General features: G+C 41.6%; 2 protein-coding genes across 4 annotated transcripts in view; one reads left to right on the forward strand and one right to left on the reverse strand.

Moving 5' to 3' along the window:
- Positions 1–21,558, reverse strand: part of STN1 (STN1 subunit of CST complex) — a 40,886-nt gene extending 19,328 nt beyond the window's left edge. The window contains exons 1-3 of the mRNA XM_083866403.1: positions 21,501–21,558; positions 5,749–5,888; positions 1,151–1,246 (exon numbers count right to left, since the gene is read on the reverse strand). Of these exons, the coding sequence (XP_083722529.1) occupies positions 1,151–1,246; positions 5,749–5,881 (229 nt within the window). The 5' untranslated portion in view covers positions 5,882–5,888; positions 21,501–21,558. The remainder of the gene's footprint in view (positions 1–1,150; positions 1,247–5,748; positions 5,889–21,500) is intronic.
- A 686-nt stretch (positions 21,559–22,244) lies between these two features.
- Positions 22,245–24,183, forward strand: part of SLK (STE20 like kinase) — a 49,820-nt gene continuing 47,881 nt past the window's right edge. The window contains exon 1 of one of the 3 annotated variants that reach the window (XM_083866175.1): positions 22,245–22,504. In XM_083866175.1, coding sequence (XP_083722301.1) covers positions 22,355–22,504 — 150 coding nt within the window. In that variant the 5' untranslated portion in view covers positions 22,245–22,354. The remainder of the gene's footprint in view (positions 22,505–24,183) is intronic. The other 2 variants (XM_083866174.1, XM_083866176.1) reach the window with 2 other exon arrangements.

The raw sequence follows: 24,183 nt of genomic DNA on the forward strand, positions 1-24,183 counted from the left end.
TGAGCTGCACTTGAAGGTCGGCTGATCTAAGGCCTTAATTCCACTACTCTGCAGTTTCTTTTTATTTCTATTCCTCCACTTTCTGCCCCAGTCAAACATTTTCAACAGGTTTAGTTCTTAAATGGATACTGAGAGCAGCATGGAAAACCCTTATCCATAGAATTGGTTTTGTCTTGGTCATTTTGATTCTGTCTTCCTCTGTTTCTCATGAAGTGATAAATGCATTTGCAGTCAATTGCCCCTCTGCAGCAATTTGATGCTGGGAAATTTGAGACCTGGTTAATTCATCAGCTGTATCTTCACAGCACTCCCGAGGGTCAGGGAACTCCAATTTTACAAGCAAGGGAATTGGGAAGGAGAGGCACTCTGTAATTCACCTCCACCAGGTGAAAACCCCATGGCTGATGAAGACACTGGCCTTAAGGGCTTCAATAGGATCTGTGCACTTGGCTCCTTCTTCCCACTGTGAGGTGACCTCCCCCCACCTTTTGAAATTTGCCACATCACCACTGCTCCACTCTGCTTTTTCTCCAGATGTAAAATACAGCTGAACAAAATGACAATCAGATGTTTCCATGTTCATAAAATTGAATACTGGGAAAAACAATATAGAGGAGACAACTCCCAGCTGGTGTCGGCAAGGACTGGCACCATGATGCTTGAGTTCATTTGTTGAGACTCTTGTGCACCTAAAGATAAACAAGCTCCTGACTGCTATTAAAAGTTGGCTCCAAGATATGACAAGACGTACAAAAAGTCAGAAGAGATTTCTAATGTTCAAATATGGAAGAAGTGATTTCCCATTTGTGGGCACTGTTAAACACATTTCCACTTGACCAAATGGATTGCAAATAGGAGAGGAAGGTGTCAGAGTCCAGTGACAATGCAACAACTAAAATTAAGATTTGTTACATGACCCCACATGAATCAGTTACTCTGTGCTAACTATTTAATGCTCTAGTTTTGAAGTGGAGATAAACACTAGCTTCCCTACATCTGCCAAGTAATTTCAGCTGCAGATATACATTATATTAGGATAAGAACACATTTGTTTCAAGAATACACAATGAGCAAATAAAGAATCCTTTCAGTTCTAACAGTAAGACAAAGAGCTGATAAGTGCAAGAAGAAAGAGAGACATTTTCCTTACCTCCACAATTATAAAAGGCATCTCGCTCCTTCATTTGAACCACTATCCCAACAACATCCACCTGTCTTATCGGGTGTCCATTATAAAAGAATATACCTAGACACAAAACACGCTTGATTAGAGTAACTGTTTCTTTCAACACTCTACTCTACATAGTCACATTTGTCAGTAAAAGAAAAAAAACATACTTTCTTACATATTTAATCCAGCTTAAATTATTCAGTGTCTACACAGGAAAAATCCCCTGCATCACTGAAGACTGGGAACACTAAAAGGAGAAAGTATCAGCTGTACTTAGGATACCAAAAGCTTGTTTCTGTAGTGGCAGAATCTTATTAACCTCTTGTTTTCTTGCATGTTTGGATCTGAAAAACAGTTTGTTTGCTGCAAGCATTAAGGGGTTTTTGTTTGTTTGTTTTGTTGTTTCATTTGGGTTTTTTTTTTTGCTTTGCTTTGTTGTTTGGTTTGGTTTTTTTTTTTTTATATCTTCATAAGGCTTCAGAATAAATAATAGAACACAAAGGAAGCAGTTTGAGCTTCTCACAATGCAGCTGTTCCTGATTAAGGCAGAGCCTCCAAAAGGAAAACTAACATAATTCTGTCTTTCATTTCTGGAAGAACAGGAGCCGTGGGGGCAGGGGGAGAGCAAGAGCCCTCTCAGACTGCAGAGTACACCACTGCAGTCATCGTGGACTGCATCCTGAACTTCAGTTTCTGAAAACACACGTTCTAAAAACATTCCTTCAAAGCTATTTTTGTGCTTCTATAAAGATAACTTAAATAACACTTAGAAACATGTCCAGGAAACAGTGAGAAATCACAGCCCAGTAGACTCTGACAGCACTGAGGTTGCCTCGCTCAGTAATCCCTTTCAAGAGAGTGACAAATGTTGTTAACAAACACTAATGTAAACATGATACACTGAGGCTTCACAGTCCACCAGCAGGAGGAAAATAGGGCAATAAACTCCAAATATACCCTGGGCTGGCCAGTTTTCAGTGAATGTGCTTTCTTCAGTTTTCAAATACTGCTGCTTTACTGAAATAAGCCATCTGGGATGTTCAATAACTGTCTTCTGAAAACTAGATAACTCGAGGGACTCAGAAGGGAACATTTGGCTCCATACACCGTGGCAAGTGTCATTCTTACAAAGGGAAACACAGCAGCAAGGGAGTCAGAAAAATGTTCTGTATTAAAAAAACCTAAATCCAAAATCCAAAAATAACTTGTCCTACATAGCTAGCAGCCTTAAATGAGCCTGGAATTAACTTTGTTCATGCAAGAGAGAGGGAAAACACAAAAGTTTCAGAAGAAATCAGAGGTGATCAGCCAAGCGGCTCATAAGCAGAAATTTTGCTCCACTGCACTGTTTTGAGGATGCATCTACCATCTCAGATCTGGCTATACTAATCGTGCAGTCACTGGTCAGGTCTGGCACAGAGAATGTTTAGCAGGTCTGTCCACTTGTCTCTCATTTCATTTACCAGGGCACAAATAAACATTGCTACAGAAATCCCCAGTGGAGATGCTCCCAGTGTTTGTAGTCATTCACTGAATCTTACAACATCTCTGTAAAAGGTCTGGGCTAGTTTCAGGGTAAGCCTGTGGAGCAGAGACTCCAAGCTCCTGATTATGCAAACAAGCAACATGTTATTATGTGTGTTTCCCAGTTAGTAAGCTGAGTTTTGGCAGATGACAGAGACCAAATAAAACTGGTTCTCTCCATCCCCATAAGTTCACATAGAACTCCACCCTTACTCTCAGAGAAAATACCCAAATTAATTTGAAGAATGAAATTATATGTAACCTATTAAAAGTTGTTGGACTTGATGACTTCAAGGTGTAAATTACTCATCCTGCCAGTTTATTTGTTCAAATTAAGTCCATATTGGTAGCAATAAATATACACTAAATATTTGAAGCTGTAGACAAACACATTCAGTGAGGTTCCTAATACCTCAGTAATCAACACACAGAGCAAAATGCCATTACCACAACAGCCACAGCAGTCCTACAGGGGGCTGTAGATATAGAGCTGTCTAGGGCAAGTGCTGGTCATGTCTGTACCAGCCTTACTGTGCTGTTTGCCATTCCTTTAATTATTATTACCTCCTTTTATGCTCTTTGTAGCTTCCCTTGCTTGTTGATAAGCTGTCACAAAGCAGTGGTGCATGATAACTGAGAAAAGCTCATTTCCATGATGTGATTATGTGTTACAACTGAGTTTGACACCCACTCTCATTGCAAGGCTGCTAAGACAACACAATTGCTGTTTTTATCTGGGAGGTTTTCCAGCTTTCTTGTCACCATTTATAGCAGCAGAGTAATTGGCCAGGTTTACTGCTTCCCTCTGTGTTGTTTTAAGGGATTAGTCACTGTGGCATCAAAACCTAATGCTTAAAAGTGGAAAGAAAAAACTCCTTAGGTCATTCAGTCCATTTCCTCAGGGCCAATAGAAGACCATTTTGTACAGTAAATTCCTGGCAATCTGTACAGTCAGGATATAAACAATCCCAGTGAAGGGCATCCCACCTTTTTCCTGGGAAGGCTGTGCCATGATCTAACAGATGTCATTCTAGGGATGTTTTTCCTGACATTCAGGCTGTGTTTCTTTCCATTCTTCCTAGTTACAACTTTTTGTTTTGCACTCATTCATTCTTAATTACCATTACTTAATGACTGATTTATAGCCAACCATATACTTAGCTTCAGCTGGTCTTTAAAAGCCCATTAAAGGCAGGAAGCATTGACAACAAACACCTACATTCTTCCTTCCCCAAAAGGTATTAATTTTAGTGTTTTTGTTGTGCTATCATTTGTTGCCAACAAATAAGACACACTGAAAAATGTCTGGTATATATACAGCACCAAGAGAATGAACAAAATTCAGGATGTTGGTTCTAGGAAATTTCATTTTATATGAGGTTTGGTTTAGAAAAAGATACAGACTTGCAAGCAAGCTTAAATATGCAGAGTACCAGATGCACAGGAAGTGGAGAAAGCTCAAATCTACCAACTGTAAAGGCTGACATTTTGACATGACGGAAACCACCTCCTTAGGATCATCTTAGCAAAAAGCCAAAGGTAATAACAAAATTGAAAAAGTTCCTGAAGCAGAAGCCAACTCATTTAAGTAAAAGAACAGGATAGGAAGTAAGAAGGGAAATTCAGGTAATTTGAAGGTTAAAAAAAAAAGCAGGACTGTACTTTCTAGGACTGTTCCTGCTATCATGAAATGCTTGTTGCTGTTTATAAGGTTAATTATTCTGAGTGTATTTTCACATGTGTATGTACTATTGTTCAAGTCCAAACCACAATCCAATTCTGCTGGCATTGAATTATGTTACATTTTGTTTGAAAACAAATAAAATATCTGTAACTGATGAAGAACAGTTTTTACCAGATGCATTTCTTGCCCCAGTACTACTAGAAGACATTTATAAGACAGTTTAAAAATGCCTCTAAATAAAACTTGCTGCAGGACAAACATCAACAACAGTCTGTAGCCTAATTATTGCCATAGATTTAAGACAAAAGTCTCCCACCATGTTAAATAACAAAAATAGACAGATAGACTGGTATTTGTGGCTTGTAAAGTCCTTATGTACATAAAAAATGGTTGCAAGAAGAGAAAAAAAACCCCTTTATTTCTCCAAAAATAGCACTGCTGCTATCCTTGCTGTTAAAGAAAACTGAAGGCAAAGCATATACAAACATCCAAACAGGAGTACTTAGTCTCTGTGGACAGAAAAAAATAAAAAAAAACACAAGAAAAACATTAAAACCAAACCAAAGACATAGACTCTGCTTAGGGCTTAGTGCTTTCCCTCATTAATTCTAAGTTCTTTGGGCTCCTCCCTGATAATCTTGCACTGTGTCAAGCTTCACCTGGGAGTAATGAACCCTTCCACAGCAGAAGACACACTGCAGTCTATTTAAAGTCTGTGTAGTGAAAACAGCAATTCAAGGTCAGAGCTGTGTTGCTTCAGCCAAAGCTCACATGTGGGTGACCCTGCAGACCAGCAGGACACTGCAAAGCAGACACTTGTGGGGTAGGGTCCAGCATGGAGGCCAGAATTTACAATAAGTTTGTTCCAATGTATGAAGAAAGTCATGTATCTATCATATCTAGAAATTACGGAGACAAAACCTCTGAACTTGTATCTGTTTTATAATGTATTAACATCCATAGGAAAAAGCAATATCACACATCCAGCCATGAAATCAACTGTCAAGATTTTCCGAAAAATGTAGACAGTGGGAGATAACAATACATATGGCCAGAAAGGACCAGAAATTTTTAGAATTACCTTTATGAGAATATAACAAGCACTACCACACAGAGGAAATACAACATTACCTTAACCTAAAAGAGGTTCTGAGGAGAAAGAAAAACCATTTTAACAAGTAAATTTTATTTTTCACCTACAACCTGTTGTCCTTAGAACTGTTAAGAGATATTAACATCACTTAGCTTAAGCATATGGAATACTACTTTACTGATGATCATGAAGTATTCTTCAACCCCTTGATAAAAAGCACAACATAAATTAATTATAATACTGCGTGTATCATAATCAGCACATATAAATACATACCTGGCACCTGTTTAGACTCTCTCATTTCTGTAATATCTTTAATATAGAGTCTTGCAAATGCAGAAAATACAGGATCTATTCCCCAGTGCAGAGAAGGCATCTCGTCTTCAGACTTCTTGGACTCAGACTGCATCCAAAACCTGTGAACACAGAAGGACCTGTAATTGTTTTCTAAACAGGTGAAGAGCTGTTCACATATGCCCCAGCTAAATGAAAAAACAGCCCATGAGTTTACACACAGTAACAGAGCAGAGCTAAGGATGAGACACTGGAGTTTATCTAATATAATGTTATATTTATCTATCAATATTTCATGTGTCGCCACATGAAATATTCAAAGTATCAATACTCATGATTTGTTTGAAGTACTGAGAATCCAGCAACAGCATTTCCCCCAGTAACTTCAAATGAATTAGAATTTCAGATATTTTTCCTCTCCAAATCTATAAATAGAGAACTAAAGTCAACATTTGTTTAAAAGAGCAGGACTGTGGGATCCTGAGTGGTTACTTTCTCTACAGATGATTATTATTCCCCCCATCATTCTCCTCCCCCCCCTAACATATTCTTCTCATTGTTTGTCCTGTGCTTTATTGTGGAGTTGAGGGAGGATGACTTTATTTAAAACAAAAGCAGCCATTCATTCATTATTTTGGGCACGTAGTATCCACTAACTTTGAAACTGTTACTTTCCCCTTCTAACCTTTCAGATTTCACATCTGCCATCTTCTGCCATTACAGATCCAATTCTCTGCATATCACAGTGTTGATGTCAAAACCCCCAGCACTCCATTCATGAAGATCTTTATTAAGATTTGGAAACTGAAAATATTTTCTTTCAGCTTCTCCTGTATGGACAGGAACATTGTTCCTGTAAGGCTTTCCAGGCCACCTTCCAGTGGGTGCCAGCCCCTTGCAGCTCTAAGTCAAAGGTGCCAAGTGGATTGATTTTGAATAGCGTCCAATAGGGCTGAGATTTGGCAGCTCCAGTCTCCTGAGAGGAGAAGCAGCTCCCAGTGATCTCTGCAGGCTGGGAGAAGCACTGGTAGCTACTGGTGTAGAGACAACACACCATGAACATCTTGTCTCACTGAGACCCTACAGAGCTTGGGTTCTGCATGGTTTCTGTTCTAATGCTTAAACTTTAACTTGAGGCAAGGGGAAAAAAAAGGGTGTAGCACAACAAGCCAGAGTGTTGCTGACATCTACTCTACACTGTGTACAGAACTGCAGTTGATAATTTATCCCTGTACAACTTTTTCCTTATTTTACATAAGTAAAAAAAAAAAAAAAAAAAGGTCAGTGTTATTTACCCTTCCTTGGACTGGTCATTTCTTTGGTGAAATATTGAAAATTAATTTGAAATACTGAAATAATGAAATTGACGTTGAAAATGTTTGATGTAGTCAGCTCCAGCAGTAACTTCACCATTGAGTAACAAACTGAATTTGCTTTGTTTACACCTGGATTCATGTCTCACTCACCACTACAGACAGCTCTTCCCAACCTTTCCTTTTTGCACCTGCAAGGTCTACTCAAAATGTCACACCATTCCTTTCTCACTCAAGTCTCCCCATGAAGCACCCTTTTTCTACTGCTGAATCGAAACACTGCTCAATAGAAATTGAGAAATTAAGCTGTTAAGTGTATGATCTTAACACAAGCTGCTATTGCTCCATATGGCAGTTCTTAGGATACTTGCTACAGTCTATGTCAAATTTAGACCATAAAGTTTCTCAAGGGAACAAATGGTTTGAACCTGTATTTTACTTGGCGTGCTCATTTTCTTACCAAAATTAGTCTCCCCATCTCTTTTTGGTTGCAGTCTCTGGTATAAACTTATATTCCTTTCTGCTTCATGCTCCCCAATTTACTCTGCATGGTTACAAAGCCTGTCACAGCTCGGCACCTGTTTTTCCTCCTAGACAGGCAGCAGACTGAGATAACCAGCCAAAAAGAGATAATCAGGTAACAAGTCTGTCTAACCTTTTGTATTTTGGGCAAACAGACACTCCGTGGGGCAAAAAGCAGAAGTCACCCCCGCACATGTGTGCATCGGAGGGGAAATCAATGAAGCAGCTCCACTGGAGATTAAAAATATCTGTATTTTGGCATTTTATAGCCACTTGTTAAGCCTGAAATGCCCAAATGTTAATAGATCAAATTGAAGCCACACTTTCAGCTTAAATGAAGCATCTCCCCAACATTTCTTACTACGTCCCTGTTCTGAAGGGAGAAGATTTCTGCAGCAAAATCTCTCTCTCATCTCAGAAACTACTAGGAGTTAAATCTCAAATTCTGGGGCTTCCTTCTCACTCCCAGGCCTTGTTACAGCTCCTCACTGGAGATATTTACACCCATCAGATGTCTTTATGTAGAGACCACTCTGCTTGGTTCAAGCCTGCTACAGACACACAACGCTTTATCTTACAGATCTGGCAAAGATTCCTTGACAAAAACTAGATCATGCACTATGAAGGCATCACAGGATTCCTTGAAGTCCAGAGCACAAATTTGCTGAAGTCCTGAGTTACAGACATTCCATCCACACCAGGCTGGGACAGTGAAACTGTACCTCAGCCTCCCACTCACATTCAGCAATGTCTGACAGGCACACGAGGGCATTCTGCACAGCAGCCAAGGCCTTCCCTGACCTCTCCACGGCACCCAGAGCCCTCCCAACCCCTGACACCACCCAAAACCAAGCCTATTTTCTTCCTTCTCTCCCAAGTGGCCAGCTTGGTAGCTACATTTGAACAGTGGCCTATTTGAAGCTAAAAGCTCGTGGTCAGTTGGAAGGAAAAGATATTTAGTGCTTCCTGGATATACTGCTTGCCTCAAACACTCCTAGTACCACTCAATTCTACTCAGCAGTTGTCTGCTCCCAAAGCAAAGCAAGATGTAAACTATTCCCAACGTATCTATTCAGTGAGTTTCCAAGCTTATTTCAGGCAGATGGAGAGTATTAAAAAACATAATTCCTACAAGGCTGACAAAACTCTTCCAATCATTTATCTTTTGATATGTAATAGCATCTTCCCGTAACTTTTTCTTAAGTTGGCACAGGAAGCCTCTCCATCCCGGGGTTAATTAATGAGTCATCCTGGCAAAAGTGGAACTTTCCATTATGCTACAAGTGTTTTCAGCTCTTAACTGGTACCATTGGTGATATGCTATCAGCAAGGAAGATAAGAGCTGCCCTGTACTATGAAGACCCAAGGGGCAAATAGGGGCATTGTGGAGATGCACAATGTTATAATCAATGAGAACCAGACAGCAAACAATAGACAATTATGAACAGATACTATATGTACAAAATGTTTAAGGATTGAACTGGCTTTTGCTGAGAGATGGTGATCAGGCTTAGCAATATAAACAACACAGAGTTCTAGCAAAAGGTCATTCCTTTCTGCATTTTGTTTTAAGTGCAGTGTAATGACTTCAGGGTTGCTGTAGTGCAAGGAATTCAATCCTGTTACAGGAAAAAAAAGGCAACAGAAGCATCTAGTCCACAAGTTCATTAGACAGAAGATATCTGTATTCTATTTTTAACTCCAGAAAAAGGCTATGAAGGCATAATGAAAACCAAAAAAAGAATTAAGTTCTTCTTGGGAATATAACTCTGTTTGAGCGGTAAAAATCTAAAGTTTACATAGTAGGTATCTAGATACAAATAAACAAGTAGCCTTGAGATTATTCTAACATATCAAAATGGGCTGTCTCTTCCATTGACTGCTATCAATGTTAGCTTTCCTGTCTCTACTGAGAAGTCAACCAAGTTCATAATCCCTAGAGGCACCTGGAGAGCCCACCAAGGTATTATCCTAGAACGGGAAAGCAAGGAAAATCGTCACCCTCCCCAAACATGCCACCCCCCAAACCCATTTTCTTCCTTCCCTCCTAAGCAGCCTACCTGGTAGCCTTGTCTCAATAGCTTCCTATTTAACACCCTATTGATTGATTGAATAGAATCAGCCTTGGCCAATAAATTTATTGGCTCATATTCTTGTGCCCACTACGTACCTTTTCCAAAAAAGCAAAATGGTCTTCTCCCAATCCCTGTGCAACTGAAACCTCAAAGAAGAGTATCTGTTTTAATGTTTCTTGTTGTCTTTTCTCCAAATTTGATTAACAACCAAAGCTCTTGGAGAAAATTGCCTTAGCTTGAGATTAATAATTTTGAGCCAATAAAATGTGTCTTGCCAGCAGCTGTCTGCAACTGCTCTGCAAGTGCTGGCACACCGCTGCAAAAGCTCTTTCTCAAGTTAGCTGTGAATCAGAAACAGAGAATTTATGCACTAATACAGGCAACTTAAACATCCTACTAGGCTTTCACTCTTCTCCAAAGGCTGCCACTAGCATGCTAGCACTGACAATTTACACTGGAAACAGCTCCGAAACTGTTGGAGTTGCCAACCCAGTGCATTAAAACAACTTAAAGTCACCGTTGGTTTACTTGAATAAATTAGGCCAGAAACTGTGGCTGTCAAAAGCTGCTTCATAGGTCGGCCATTCTTGCCACAGACAAAGCAACTTGTGGAAAGAGGAGCAGAGTCAACAGCTGGGTTTTGTAACACCCTCTGTCATCTGAATTGAAATCATCTGTGTCTGAGTCAACACCCTATGTGACAAATGACTATTATTCAACTCTTCATGATCAGCAGAGGCAATTCCAGCACGGTACAGTCAAACCCACCATTTTTCAGGAAACGTTTTTAATTACCTACAGCCACATACAGCATTTTAAATTAAAACCAAATAAACCTATTGTATTATTATACAAGTAAATCTTACTGAACTGAGAAGTAAAGCTTTTGGTTACAGTTAATAGGGAGCAAAGATCCTGAGCATGAAACCCACCCATAGGTTTTTTAAAAATACATAATAAAAATAAAGTTTCCAACATCAGTAACAAGACCATGACTGAGAAAAAAACACATTACTTAAAGACAAAAAAAAGGCTCCTGGAAAACAGCTGTTGGAAAACTACCAAATAGTAAGGGAAGGTCAGTTTGGATCCACCTCCTACCTGGTTATCCTATTACAAATCAAGATGGGGCAAGCAAGAACTTTCAGTCTTTCATAATAAACCACCTTCTGCTTCTGTCATGTTAAATCCTGTCAGTTTTGATGCTACATGCTTCATATAGCATGTCTTGTAGTTCTTACATGTAAGCACAATTCCAATTTAAAGACATAGTTTCAAAACAAAATTAAGAAATCCAGAACTTGTCTGAACTTCCAAAAGTTTAGCACTTCCTGAAATTTAATTGTACAAGGGTTTAACATTTTTCTAAGCTGTTCAGATAACAATTTAACAAAAGAAAGAATTATAGATTCTTTTTCTTAAAGGTATTCCTTGAAATTGTAAACATCATATGTCTTTTAATTACCTTAGCTTCCATTACAATACACTTCCCTGCCAAGTGAAGTTCAAGACAGGAGGCCCATCACCGCAACCTTTACCCAGAGGGGAACCTAAACCCCCAGAAAAGCATTGCCCAAAAATGCCCATAAGGCAGTATATAGTTAGGGGCAATAAAGCCTTGTTTTGTCAATGAACTGACATGGCTGTTACGTAACAGCCTTCCAGTGGATTAGTGTCACCAGGTCATACCCTATAATGTGTTTCTCTCTCTCTGATTTTACCTTTCCACAGCACTGCCTGGAAAACATTCTGGACAGGTGCATGTGGCTGCAGGAAACCAAACAAACTGGCTCCTCCAACATCCTCAGTCTTGAAAGGAAGGGGGACAAAGCTTACAGTCCTCAATTGCCTCCTTTTGGCTTTGAAATTTTTTTTATATGCAAGCTAAACCTTGTAACAAGGTTTTGGCACTCTATTTTCCAAAAGCATGATTCTGAAAAACTAACAGGGAAGGGTGTAACAAAATAAACAGAAGTAGCTCTTCTGATCCTTGTCCCATGCATTAGATACAATTCCCCGTGGTTCAAGAAATCAGCCAACCCCTCAGCAGACCAGTAAACTGGCTCTGTCTATGTATTTCTCACGGCCACCTCGAAGCTTACCAGAAATAAGGTGGTAGGCACGCACTTCTGATATCCAGAAAAGCTTCACTTCCTATGTGTTTTTTAAAGCTATTGGATAATCACACTGAAGTGCCTTTTTCAACTAATTCCCTAACCTGTCTCAAGTGAGGGCAGGAGGAAGCCTATGAGGATGATTAAGCCCCTCTGAAAGCTCTTAATCACCCACAGTGCTGCCAGAACGAGCTGAGCTACAGAAAAGACACTCTTTCACTGGGAGAGAAGATTCTCAGTTATTACTGCAAATAAAAACCAAACAAAAGTAAAAATAAATTACTTCTTATAAATAGTAAGTTTCCTGCGTGGAGGAACAGCAGTATGAAAGCTTTGACAGCAAGAGGATTCCAAACAGGCTGTTTGGAAAATGAATTTTTTTTGACAGATGCTTTTAATCAGGAGGGGACACTGCCCCTCTACTCAGCCTGGTGAGGCCACATCTGGAGTGCTGTGTCCAGTTCTGGGCTCCTCAGTACAAGAGGGACATGGAGCTCCTGGAGGGGGCCCAGCAGATGATTAAGGGACTGGAGCATCTCTCAAATAAGGAAAGGCTGAGACAGCTGGGCCTGGTCAGCCTGGAGAAGAGACACCTAAAAGGGAACCTGGTCAATACCTGTAAGTGTCTGAAGGGAGTGTGTCAAGATGATGGATCCAGCCTCTGCTCGGTGGTGTCGGGCAATCGGACAAGAGGCAATGGGCAGAAGTTGATGCACAGGAAGTTCCACTTGAACATGAGGAAGGATTTCTGTGCTGTGTGGGGGAACATGCACTAATAGTTGCACTCTGAGATTGTCCAGAGAGGATGTGGAGTCTCCCTCACTGAAGACATTCCAGAACCATCTGGACAGAATCCACAGTAATGTGGTCTAGGGGGTCCTGCTTAAGCAGGAGATTGGACCCTTCCAATCTTATCCATTCTGTGATTCTGTAAGTTACTGATACAACACAAAGAAATTAACTAACAGAGAAAAGAGAATAAACCCTAATTCACCCCAGTTTAAGGCAACAGTTAACTTTCCTACTTCATTTTAGCACTGTAACATAGATTTACTGTCACTTCCGGAATGCACATTTTCAAATTTCAAAAAATTAGCATAGAAGTGGCAAGCACTGGTTTATAGCTTTCTGAGGCTACTGTGCCTGTGAACTCCACAAGTTTGACTCTATTTCTAGAGGCAAATAATCCTGCCCATTTCCCTCTCTCCCTCCCCTGTAAACTGGTTTATGCATCTGGTCTAAATTAGAACAGCTTCTGGAATAAGTCAGAATTTGTATGAAAATTCATAGGACTACAGAGCAATCCATTACAACCTGAGACTTCAAAATAATTAACCTTTGATTTGGTCTAGACACAGACTTGTGATTTGAAGGGGTTTTTTAAATATTCCTGACACATACCAAAGCTTTAGATTATGACAGACCTGCTTAATGTTCTGAAAACAATTTGCATTTTATTTTGCTGTGGAAGTGAACCTTTTAACTGTATCAGAACACTGTGAGACAGTGCATGGAACATGGTGTCAAATAGCCCTGTTGTTAATAGATACAGAGTAACTCAAGAATAATTTTGAAATATCACTTCCCTCTAGAACCTTCACAAACACTATGAGAATACCTAAAGCATGAAATTTCTCATTTGGAGTGCTTTTGGAAGACCAAAACCTAATTGTTACTCTTCTTTGAAAGAGTAATAAAGTTAGTTTGGCACTGATCTTTGATTCTAGCCCAGCTATATTTGTTGTTTGGTTTATGTTATTCCAGATTTTTTTTTTCACCTTCAAATAAAGACTCATAGCACTTCCTGTATAAAGGCCCTTTTTGTAGAGAAATGTTTAACACATCCCAAAGTCAAATCTGTGCAAAATGTAAGGTGTGCGTGGGGGAAGCATTGAGCTCATACAGTATTACAGAATTATCTGCTTTACTGGGAGAAGTTTGAAGAACAAAGTAAGAACTTTGAACATAAGAACAAAGCTTTTGTTATTCTTTTCTAATGCTCCTCACACAGGTCCTCTGAGCCATTATCTAGGAAAAGTATCAAAAGGGTGGGTGTTTTGTTTTGTATCAAAAATGGTACAATTCCCAGCCTGCTACTCTGAACTTCTTTTGCAACTGGGCCTTCTTTCTGAGGACCAGGGCTTTTACACCTGAAATCAAGCACAGGATTTTTCAGTTGTACCCAGGCAGCTCTGAACTGAGCTCTAAATAGAGAAGTTTTAGAAATACCAAAGGTGTATATATATTTCTCAGTTCCTTAAGACAAATTGTAGTGCACAGTCCTTTACACTGTGAATAATCTGAAGAGTAGGTTCTTCTCAGCTAAGGAAAGCAGGCTCATAATCATTTATCTTCAGCTGCTAAACTATCAGAACCTGCTAAAAATCCAGAGATCGCCCTTTATTACCCTTTGGTTTAAGCAATTTTTGTAATTCTCTGAGGGTATCCTGAAATAATGAATAATTTACTGATGCTCCATCTGAGGTCTGTCCAAATATCATCACTGAGAGCTGGCAGAGGACTGATACAGAACAACCCCAAACAGTTCAGGAATACCTGTCCTGCAACACGGGTATCTTCAGTAACTCCCCTCCTTGTGGAGAAAAGGCAGCTGGGCTTGTTTGTTAATAATAATTGTGGCCCATCTTTAAAAACTTGTCCCAAACCCCATTGAAAGGCACTAAATGACAGAACATTATTTAGATTCTTGAAAGAAAATACCTCCCTGATGACTGTGGCTGTAAGTTCTTCCATGAATCACTGTCACAGCTAACATGATAAAGTCATTACTATTTCCGACTTCTTGGTATGTAAAGAAACCAACAGCCTTTTATAAACTAATTTAAGTGTCTTCTTAATTGCATTTGAATTTCAATAAATGCCATTTCCTACCTCATGCTCTGAAAGGAAGTCACTCCTGTATACTCTATGCAGAAAGATACATTAGTCAGTCAGAAGCCACAGGAATTATTTTTCATGTAGGTCATTTTATTTTCTGCTACAATTCAGTCCATGTAATGTAATGGGCTCTTTTGGTTTAATCCATAAATATCGTACAGTATACTATAAAACATAATTTTGAGGCTTAGCTATTAAAGATCCCTCCTGTCAAAAAAATAAACATTTTAGGGCACTTGAGATAAAAAGTGCATCATATCACAATACTCTGTTTTATCATAGCAAGTGCTAGTGGCCAAAGTTTGCACAGACTATTGTTGGACACACAATAGCTGCTGTGTGCCTTAACAATTGACATATTATTGCAGCTCCACTCATTGATGCTGTACCAAGATCAAAAAACCAAATTCTACTTTACAACACAGTCAACTACTTTTTTTGCCTCATTTTCTAGGTAAAAAGAGAACATTGCACTCACAGAAATTATTAAAACATGGTCGTAATGCAAAAATAACATTATGCAATGAAAAACTTTGCTTTTTTCAGTAAAATAATTTAATATTTTAAAGTCTAACTTCACATTAATAAACAGTTGGTATCTCACGTTCTATATGTTATTTCCCCTAGTAGACATTTCTCCAGTATTATCCCACTGCAATGTCTCTTTTTGGGATATTACTAGAAAATCAATAGTCCTTAGTGTTATCTTTTTGTCAGATTTTCCTTTACTGTGTGGGTAGGAAATGTTCCCTTTTTATCAGAATGGTATATTTTAAATAGTAATTGTAGAGGGCATAATAAACTTCCTGGTTATGCTTACCACATAACCAGGATTGGGTCTGATGGCTGGGCAGCCAGCCATAGAAGAAAATAGATTAAAAAATAATTCATTTTCATATTACAGAACAAGTTCTTTGGTCCCAAGATTCCAGAGCTGATCAGGATCACAAGAGGACACAAAGTCCATTCTGGAAAAAAAAGGCTCCTGGGAAACAGTGAAAGAAAATCAGGATTTGCAGAAAGAAAAGCAAAAATACATGCAGGGGTTTTGTTCAGACATTTTTTGTGCCAGTATTGACTGAGAGCCATACTGAAGTGCAAAGCTATCTTTATCCCTTAATAAATTTCTAATCCTAGCTACTATGTGAACTAATGCAAATTTGAAAGCCACAAACAAAAAGAGTAAATCAGCTCGTGACTGCTATGCAAGAGGGAAAGGTCTAATTACCATCGGGAGGAAAAGCAACCACGGTGCAGCATTTGCAAGACACTTTCATGGGACTTAACTAAAGCTTCTAACAGCCATCAGATGGAGGGGGCTCCACATTTTAAATAATTTGCTTTGCGTTCATGTACAGTTTTAATCAAATAAATTCTTGTTTCAAATGAAATATAACCTCAAAATATTGAAATGGTTAGAAGGAATACAGCATTATAGCTAAAAGTAGTAGTATTTTAAAGGATATTATTGTTTAAAAAAAGAGTTCGAGATGGACTTAGTCCTGTGTGGTTCTGTGAAAGATTGTTACAGTCTTCACAATATGGAGAGAACTTTTATTAGACTAACTACTGTATGAAAAAATTGCAACTATCCACCAGTGCAGATCAGTATTTTAATGTTAACTAAAAATTCCTATATAAGGAACTTTTTGAGTTAAATACAACCCAAAAGCATGCAGCCTTCTTGAAAAGCTTTATCATGAGGATATGAAGTTCTTAATTGCATTATCCAGTTAATCAAAGAGAATCAGCTATGTAAGTTTCAAGTTGTCGATTTCTTCCATTAAATCTGAGGTTTGCTTCTCACTCCCCTACAAAGATACAGGACTATTTCTGAATATCAGTCTTGAAGAGGGTTTTCTTGCAGATCAACTGGAAGCAATAAGAAAAAAAACCCATTTTTTGCTATAGCTTCAATAAAGTCAACATATTAAAACTTGAATGCTTTTGAGATGCCATGTTTCCAAGAAACGTTCTTGTACTATTTGTTGAAGTATTTGATCCTTATTCAAATTTTGATATTTATATTATTGCTTTTTCTTCTGCCATTTAATTTCAGATAAATCTATTCAATAAAACATTGCAGGTTTACTTGGAAACATTAAGGTAATTTAGCAATTTTTATATTTGCTCTGTCATCACTCTCAGAAGTGTTGCTGACATCAAGAGAAATGCAGTCCAAGAGTTCTGCTGGCAGTGGTGTCCCATAGGTAAAGAGAAGAACTCCCATTATATGTTACCAGGAAAACTCACCTCACACAGTCAAATACTGTGATAAAGATAAGTATCTAAAATGGGGAAGGTGAATTCCTCTGTGAAGATTTCTCCACTGACTGCTGAAAAAATATGGCCAGTTTAGACTAAACATAGTGTTTTCCAAAGCCAAAATCAGATCAATCCTATTCCTAAACATTTTAACACTCAATGGTTTTCTTACTGCAAACATGAAGTAATATCCTTATGTGTTGAAGCCTCCAAATGCCACATGTTTCTATGGCAATTCTTAGATTAACTGGTCCTGCAGTAAGGCATTAAAAAACCCCAAACCATATAATAAATAGTAGTATACCCAGGTTATTGACAGGAGCCTGAGTATTGATTCTGGCTAATGAGATATGGGCAAGCTCTTGAGTGTCCAACCTCTGGTATTATAATTTTTCCTGTTTATACTATATATGATTGAACTATTCCTGTAACTCCTATCATAAAGGCTCATAAAACAGTGAGTATAAAACAAAGTCTCTTCTTTGTTCTGCATAACAGAAAGAGAAGTCTCTAAGACACATCTCTATCAATGGCACATTTATTAGAAAGGCTTTAGGAGTGCTGTATATGTAGCACATACAGGACAAGTAAGGGATCAGGCCCAGCCAGCATGGCTTTGGGGAAGGCAGGTCCTGTTCGACCAACGTGACCTCCTTTTATGACCAGATGATCCAACGGAGGAGGGAAAAGCTGTGCATGTTGAACCCCTGGACTTCAGTAAAGTCTTCAGTTGTGTCTCCCACAGCATTGTCCTGGAAAGGCTGGCAGCCCACGGCCTGGACAGGGGCTCTCTTTGCTGGCCCCAGAACTGCCTGGGTGGCCGGGCCCAGAGCGTGGGGTGAACAGTGCCACAGGGGCTGTCCCCAGGGAGCAGAGCTGGCACAGCCCTGTTCAATACCTGTATCAATGATCTGCATGGGGGCATCAAGTGCACCCTCAGAAAGTGCACAAACACCACTAAGCTGGGTAGGAGTACTGATCTGCTGGAGGCCAGGAAGGCTCTGCAGAGGGATCGGACAGGTTGGATCAATGAGCTGAGGCCAGGGGTTGGAAGGGAATGGCAGGTCCTGCCCTTGGGTCACAACAGCCCCATGGAGGGCTACAGGCTGGGACAGAGTGGCTGGAAAGTGGCCCAGAGGAAAATAACCCAGGGACACTGGTCAACAACAGTTTATCAGGAGCCAGGAGTTGCCCATGTGGCCAAGAAGGCCAATGGCATCCTGACCCTTATCAGAAACAGTGTGGCCACAGGACTAGGACTGATCATCCTCCTGCACTGAGTTAACTGGAGTGATCGAGAAGCTACATTGGTGCTTAGAACTGAAATGAGCCCAACAGAGCACAAAACATTAACTTTGGGGACAGATCAGAGGAGAAATGGCAGCGCCTATGAAAAATGCCACCCCATAACTGGAAAATAACAATAAAACCACAGGGTACATTGATTAAAGAAAACAGAAAGGACAGTGCTGAATGCCAAAGGTGACAGACAGATTAAGACGGATGAAACAAGAATTACTTTTCAGATTTAACCACAAACAAGCCACCTGTGACCTTAGAGCAGTTCAATGAGCTCAATCACCAGAAAGAATTTTGGAGATCAGTGAAAGCGTGGGTGGACAGAAAGTCAAAACAATATAAAAATATACCATTAAATATTTTGAAGGAACTGAAGACAGAATGTAAGACTGCAGTGAAAGGGCAATATATGCTGTGAAGAACACATTTCAAATTAAATTTCTGAAGTGTTTACTTTCAATTAGGAGAAATTGGAGCAGTTTAAAAGAAACAACTTAAAGATTAGGGAGTTAGGAACAGTGGCAAGTGTAAGTGATTGAGTCAATAAAAAAGGATGATGATATCACACAGCAGAAAGTATAAAAGAGACTTCTAACTCACAAAGAGATGAAAAAGATTGTCATGAAGAGTTTACAGCTATTTTAAGGCAGTATATTTGATGCACAATCAAGATAGTTCTTTAACATCTTCTTCTGACATTTAAAGGAAGCAATGAATTTTCAAAAAGCATTGCTTTAAATTCCTAAAGCAGAAATTTTAATATAATTCACTTTTACCTTCTTATCCTTACCATCTGGAAACATTTACAGTTGTTAAAAACTCCTGCTATCAGGAACAAAAAAACCACACACACAAAATCCAGGCTTCATCCAGGCTTCCTCCAAACTAGGAAGTCACAGCAAATTGGGAAGAATTTGCTACTAGCACTTAACCTTCATCTTATAGAGTTTATTTTCAGGATTGAATGGCAAGCTGTAACTCCAGAGTGAAAGAATAAGAGAAAAAGTAAGATGGAGTCACAGTTTTTCTTTTCATTTATCCTGGTTTTATCTTGAATTACTTGTTCAAGAGTAAGAATGAAAAAGTTAAAAGCAAAACCTTATCACTAGATCATTTGCTCCTTTCTTGTGACAGACTTTAATCTTATATTTTCAATGTTATGTGAATTAAAAGCTCCCTGGAACAGGAAGACTGTTAATATAAGTCTAAAGCAACACACATGCAGTCCCTGCTAACACTCAGTCATTGGTAGGAAGGTTCTGCTCTGAGCGAGCCTCTTTTGCCCCACACAAACTGAGACACAACAGAGATGCTGTGTGTGAACTCTGCACAGCCCCACGTTTATCAACAGAGCTGAGGCAGAGCCAGGCCCTGCTATCCCAGCCCAGAACTGCCAGCTCAGCTTGTTCACATGTAACTTATGAAAATTTCTTTTAGTTTTGCATTTCTTTCCAGTTATTACAAACTCTAACATTCACACATAAACATCCTCTGTCCCCACTCCACTGCCATTAACCCTGAGGCTAAAAAAAGATAATTCTGCCTAAACACAAGGAATTCTTGCTGTGGCTTTTTGATTCCTTTCCCCTCCCCTCCTCTAACAACCAGTCAGTTTAAATAAACCTACAGAAATTAGTCCCAAAGCACTTTTTATCCAAGAAAAAGCAAGTTAAAATCAAAATATTAAAATACAAATATTAACAAAATTATTATTTAAGCCATCATTGTATTTCAATATCCAAATCAAAGCTATCATCCAACTTGATGGGGAAAAATATAGAGAGGAAAAAGAAATTGTACTTTAAAAATTGAAACATCAGAAACTAAAGTGCTGCTGGTAACACTCTATTATTGCATTTAATTCAAACTATCTGAATGAAACTTGCATATGAAATTAATGGGTGGAGCCAGCCAGCCAGCCAGATCACAGAGGAGATAACAGCTCCTTTGGATTGCAGTTCTTTCTTGGTTTTGCCCTCACACACACAAGCAGTCTTGGTTATAACAACTTCCTTAACCATTTTACCTTTTGTGGCCAAGCTGTCAGTACAAGGAACCCATAAAGTCCAATATCACTTTTGAAAAACAAACGCTGATTAATACAACAAACCAGTTTAGCAAGAGTACTCAAAAGGCTCTCCATTCATAGGGTGAGACTAGCCGTGAAACTGATTTTATACAGCTTAAAGAAATTGACTCATGACAGAACACTGTTGTTCGATTCATAAACGCTTTGTCAGGGGCATCTCAATGCCTCATTATTATTACTGAACTTATATACGGGCTACCCTCCTTCTATAGCGAGCTATTGTCACACCAATAAAATGGTCTAGGCAATGATGCACACCAGAGGCTCGATCTTTAGAAGCTCATCATGCAGCTTAAGTTAATGGCCATTGCAGGCACTCGGGTTCATACGAGGATAGGGCATTACCCGGTTTTCCCTGGGTGTTTGTCTCACTGTTGGATGTCTCTGGATCTCAGCATGGCCCCAGCCGCTGCAGGCTCGGCTCCCTGCCCGTCACAGCCCAAACTGTGCCCCGTGTCTGCCAATTGCCCCAGTCCCGGAGCGGGAACGCCTCTCGCTTTCAAGGCAGGAAACGCCCCGCGTTTGGTGGCCTGTACACAACACAACTATTAAAATACAATTATACTTCAGGGTGAGGAAGGAATCACTTGTGGGAAGAGAAGGTTGTGAGATAAAGGAAATTCAGGCCTGTCCCAGTGATTAATTAAGATAGCGAAGATACCAAACGGGACAGCAGAAGAACATCACACCCTGCTGTGACAGAAGATAAACCAGTAGCAGGTCTGGGGACAGCACGGGAAGGCAAACAAAAGAAAAAGTTCCAACATGGGCTTTTGCTATTAATACTTTCCTCAGAGCTCCAAGCCCCTCAGGAGGCAGCACTGCCCACAGAGCGCTCCTGACACACAGCGGGAGCCCCTCACGGCCCTTGGGGCCAGGGTACGCAGCCAGCGCTGAGGGGAGACTGTCCCCCGCCGAGGGAACATCACCCTCTGCACGGGGCTGGGGACACCCCTCCCGCACGGGATAGCGGAGCGGCACGGAGGAAAAAGGGTCCCTCTGCCACACACCCCTCCCATAACGGCACACGGCGGACTAAAGGGAAACAGGACAGAGGGAGGGACGAACGCTCGATCCCCACACTAGTGACTGAGGTGTTGCTCTGAGGTGAGGGGGGGAAAGGACACCCCCCTCCATCTTGAGCCCGACACCGACTTACCCGCCCGGAGCCTCCGCGCGCTCCTATTGGCTGGGGCCGCCGCGGTCGCGTCACGTGGTCAGGGTAAACCCCGCCTTTTCCTCCCGCCTGTGCCGGGCCCGAGCCGTTGGCGGGGGAGGGTCGCGCGCGTGCTGCCGGTGCGGCGCGTGCGCACGCACGGGGGGAAACGGGGTAGCGGCGAGGGGCTCGCGCTGCTGCGCGTGCGCCGGCGGCGGAGCGGCGGGAGGGGCGCGAGGCGGTTCCGGGAGCGCGGGAAGAGGGGCGGGAGCGCGGGGCGCACGCGCCGGCGGCGGGCGGGAGCGAGGGCGGAGGGGGCGGAGGCGCCGCCGGTGCCGCCCCGCAGGAAGCGGAGCCGCCCGGGCCCCGCTCCGCGACAGGGCGAGGGAGAGAGGCCGGCGGCGAAGCGTCATTTCCCGCCGCCCTGCCAGCCCGGGACGCCGCTCCGCGAGGACACCGGCCGGGAGCCCGGAGCGGGGCAGCCTCCGCCCCTCCCTGATCCGCCCCGTCCTGCGAGGCGGGACGTGACCGCTCCCGCTGCCCGGCGCCTCCTCCCAGCCCAGCCGTGACCCCTCCTCCGGCTCCGCCGCCCGTCCCGAGCAGCGAGCCCGGCACTTGTTGCTGCCGCGATGGTGCCCGGCCCGGCCGAGTAGGGGCCGCCGAGCCCGGCAGGGAGAGAGAGCGGCGCCAGCCCGGCCCGGCCCGGGGCTCCGCGGGCTGTTGTCTCCCTCAGCGCCCGGCGGTGACGGCGCCTCCCGGGCCGCGCCAAGACTTGGGTCTCGGCGTGGGAATCGCGCCCGGCCAGGCGGCCCCGGCCGGCTGAGGGGGCACCGCCGCCCGCCCCGGCCCCGGCCAAAATGTCCTTCTTCAACTTTCGCAAGATCTTCAAGCTGGGCGGCGAGAAGAAGAAGAAACAATACGAGCACGTCAAGAGGGATCTGAACCCGGAGGAGTTCTGGGAGATTATTGGAGAGCTGGGCGATGGGGCTTTCGGCAAAGTGTTCAAGGTAAGGCGGGCAGCGCGGGTCGCGGGGTTGCTCATGGCTGGGAAATGACTGGGAGCGCTGCTCGGCCCCCGGCGCCGCCTCGGGCTCCCCGTCTGCGGCTCCCGCACCTCGGCGCTCCTGCCGGCAGCCTGAGCTCGGGGGAGCTCGGCCGGGGGCTGCGGGGGGATCCCGGCGCCTCCTGGCCACGGAGCCTCGTGAAACTAAAGATAGAAAAGACCTATTAGGTCATTGTCCCGCCCTCTGCTCCACCCTGCCCGCTGCTGGATTGCTCACTTCTCCGTGTTTTGGGTTTTTCTGGGACTCGTGTACAGTATGGCTCCTCACCTTACAAAGACTGCCTTTTCTTAGATCTGAAGTCCATGTTTTGTGTTGGTTTATTTATTTATTTATTTATTTATTTATTTATTTATTTATTTTCCTGCCCTATGAACAGTAAAACTGGCTTCTGTGCCTCGTGTGTAGAGTACAGGGCAAGGTTGTCGTCTCTTTAATGGGCACTCTCCCATCTTGTTCCATGTGGAGTTGAATTAAATAGCTCTGTTCTCTTGGCTTTTCCTGTGTGGCGGAATTCCTGTGTTAGACCTCCTAACTTCTCTCAGTTGTTTGCTCTTTAAATCTCTAAGTGTACTGATACAAGTAGGGTTTTTAAGGATGCTTATCTAGAATTTATCGAGCCAAGTAGACTACAATGACATAGATACAACCCTGCTAGTGTTTGACAAGACTTTAGCTTTCAGGCAAATCTTCAGCTACACTGCTTCTTCCAAAAAGGGTGTTAATGCTGCATGTTTGGTTTACAGATAGCATGGAAAAAACATCCTGATGGATAAGCATGAGGGAACTGGGAACTGACATGAACTGAAGCTCAGGAGCAGGTTCTGGAGACTAAGAAAAAATAGCATGGCGTTTACAGTGTTTCTGAGAGCTAATTCGGTCAAGAAACATTTATATTTAGAATACTGCATTTGAGAGTTTATGAAATCTGGGTACTCATGAAACTTGTTCTATTTTTGGTGGAAATTATTTTAGGTTCTATTGTACTGTGGTGGTATCACCTGTTTGTAAATTTGAGCAGAAGTGCCACAGTAAGTTCAGAATGTTAGGTGGGGTCATTTCACCCGAGGAATTTGTGCCAATGTTCTATATTAAGGGCATTTAGTTTATTTAGATGCTGGTGTAATACTCAGTCTAGATGGTGGTTCTCATGTCATTTTTGAAGATGAGAGTTTTGGGAGGGTTTTTTGAAATGCTGGGACTGTCTGAAGTTGCTCTATCATAAAGCCTGCTCACCACAAAAACATAGCATCTCTATCAGCACTTGCAGAGTATTAAAGTTTTAATTTGTGCTGCCTATTCCTTTGATTCCCATTTTCTGAATATATGCCTCAGATATAATACTGAATGTGTTTTCCTCTTCCCCCACGTGCACTTCCCCATCCATCCTCAAACCTCCTCTCACTTCATCTGTAGGCATGTCTGTATTAGTAATAGTAGTTCAGGAAGGTGTCTGAGCAAGGCAGCTGGTGAAATTTGCATTTCAGTGTACTCTGTACACAGACAGGAGAATGTTTTCTACTTGGGTGTAATTTTTCACTTTGAGATTTATTTCTGGCTGAAATGACAGAGTTCACTGTTGAGATTGATCGCAGACAGAATTCCACATGTGGTTACTCTGGTCA

The sequence above is a fragment of the Zosterops lateralis genome, assembly GCF_965231275.1.
Source record: "Zosterops lateralis genome assembly, chromosome: 8".
Lineage (NCBI taxonomy): Eukaryota > Metazoa > Chordata > Aves > Passeriformes > Zosteropidae > Zosterops > Zosterops lateralis.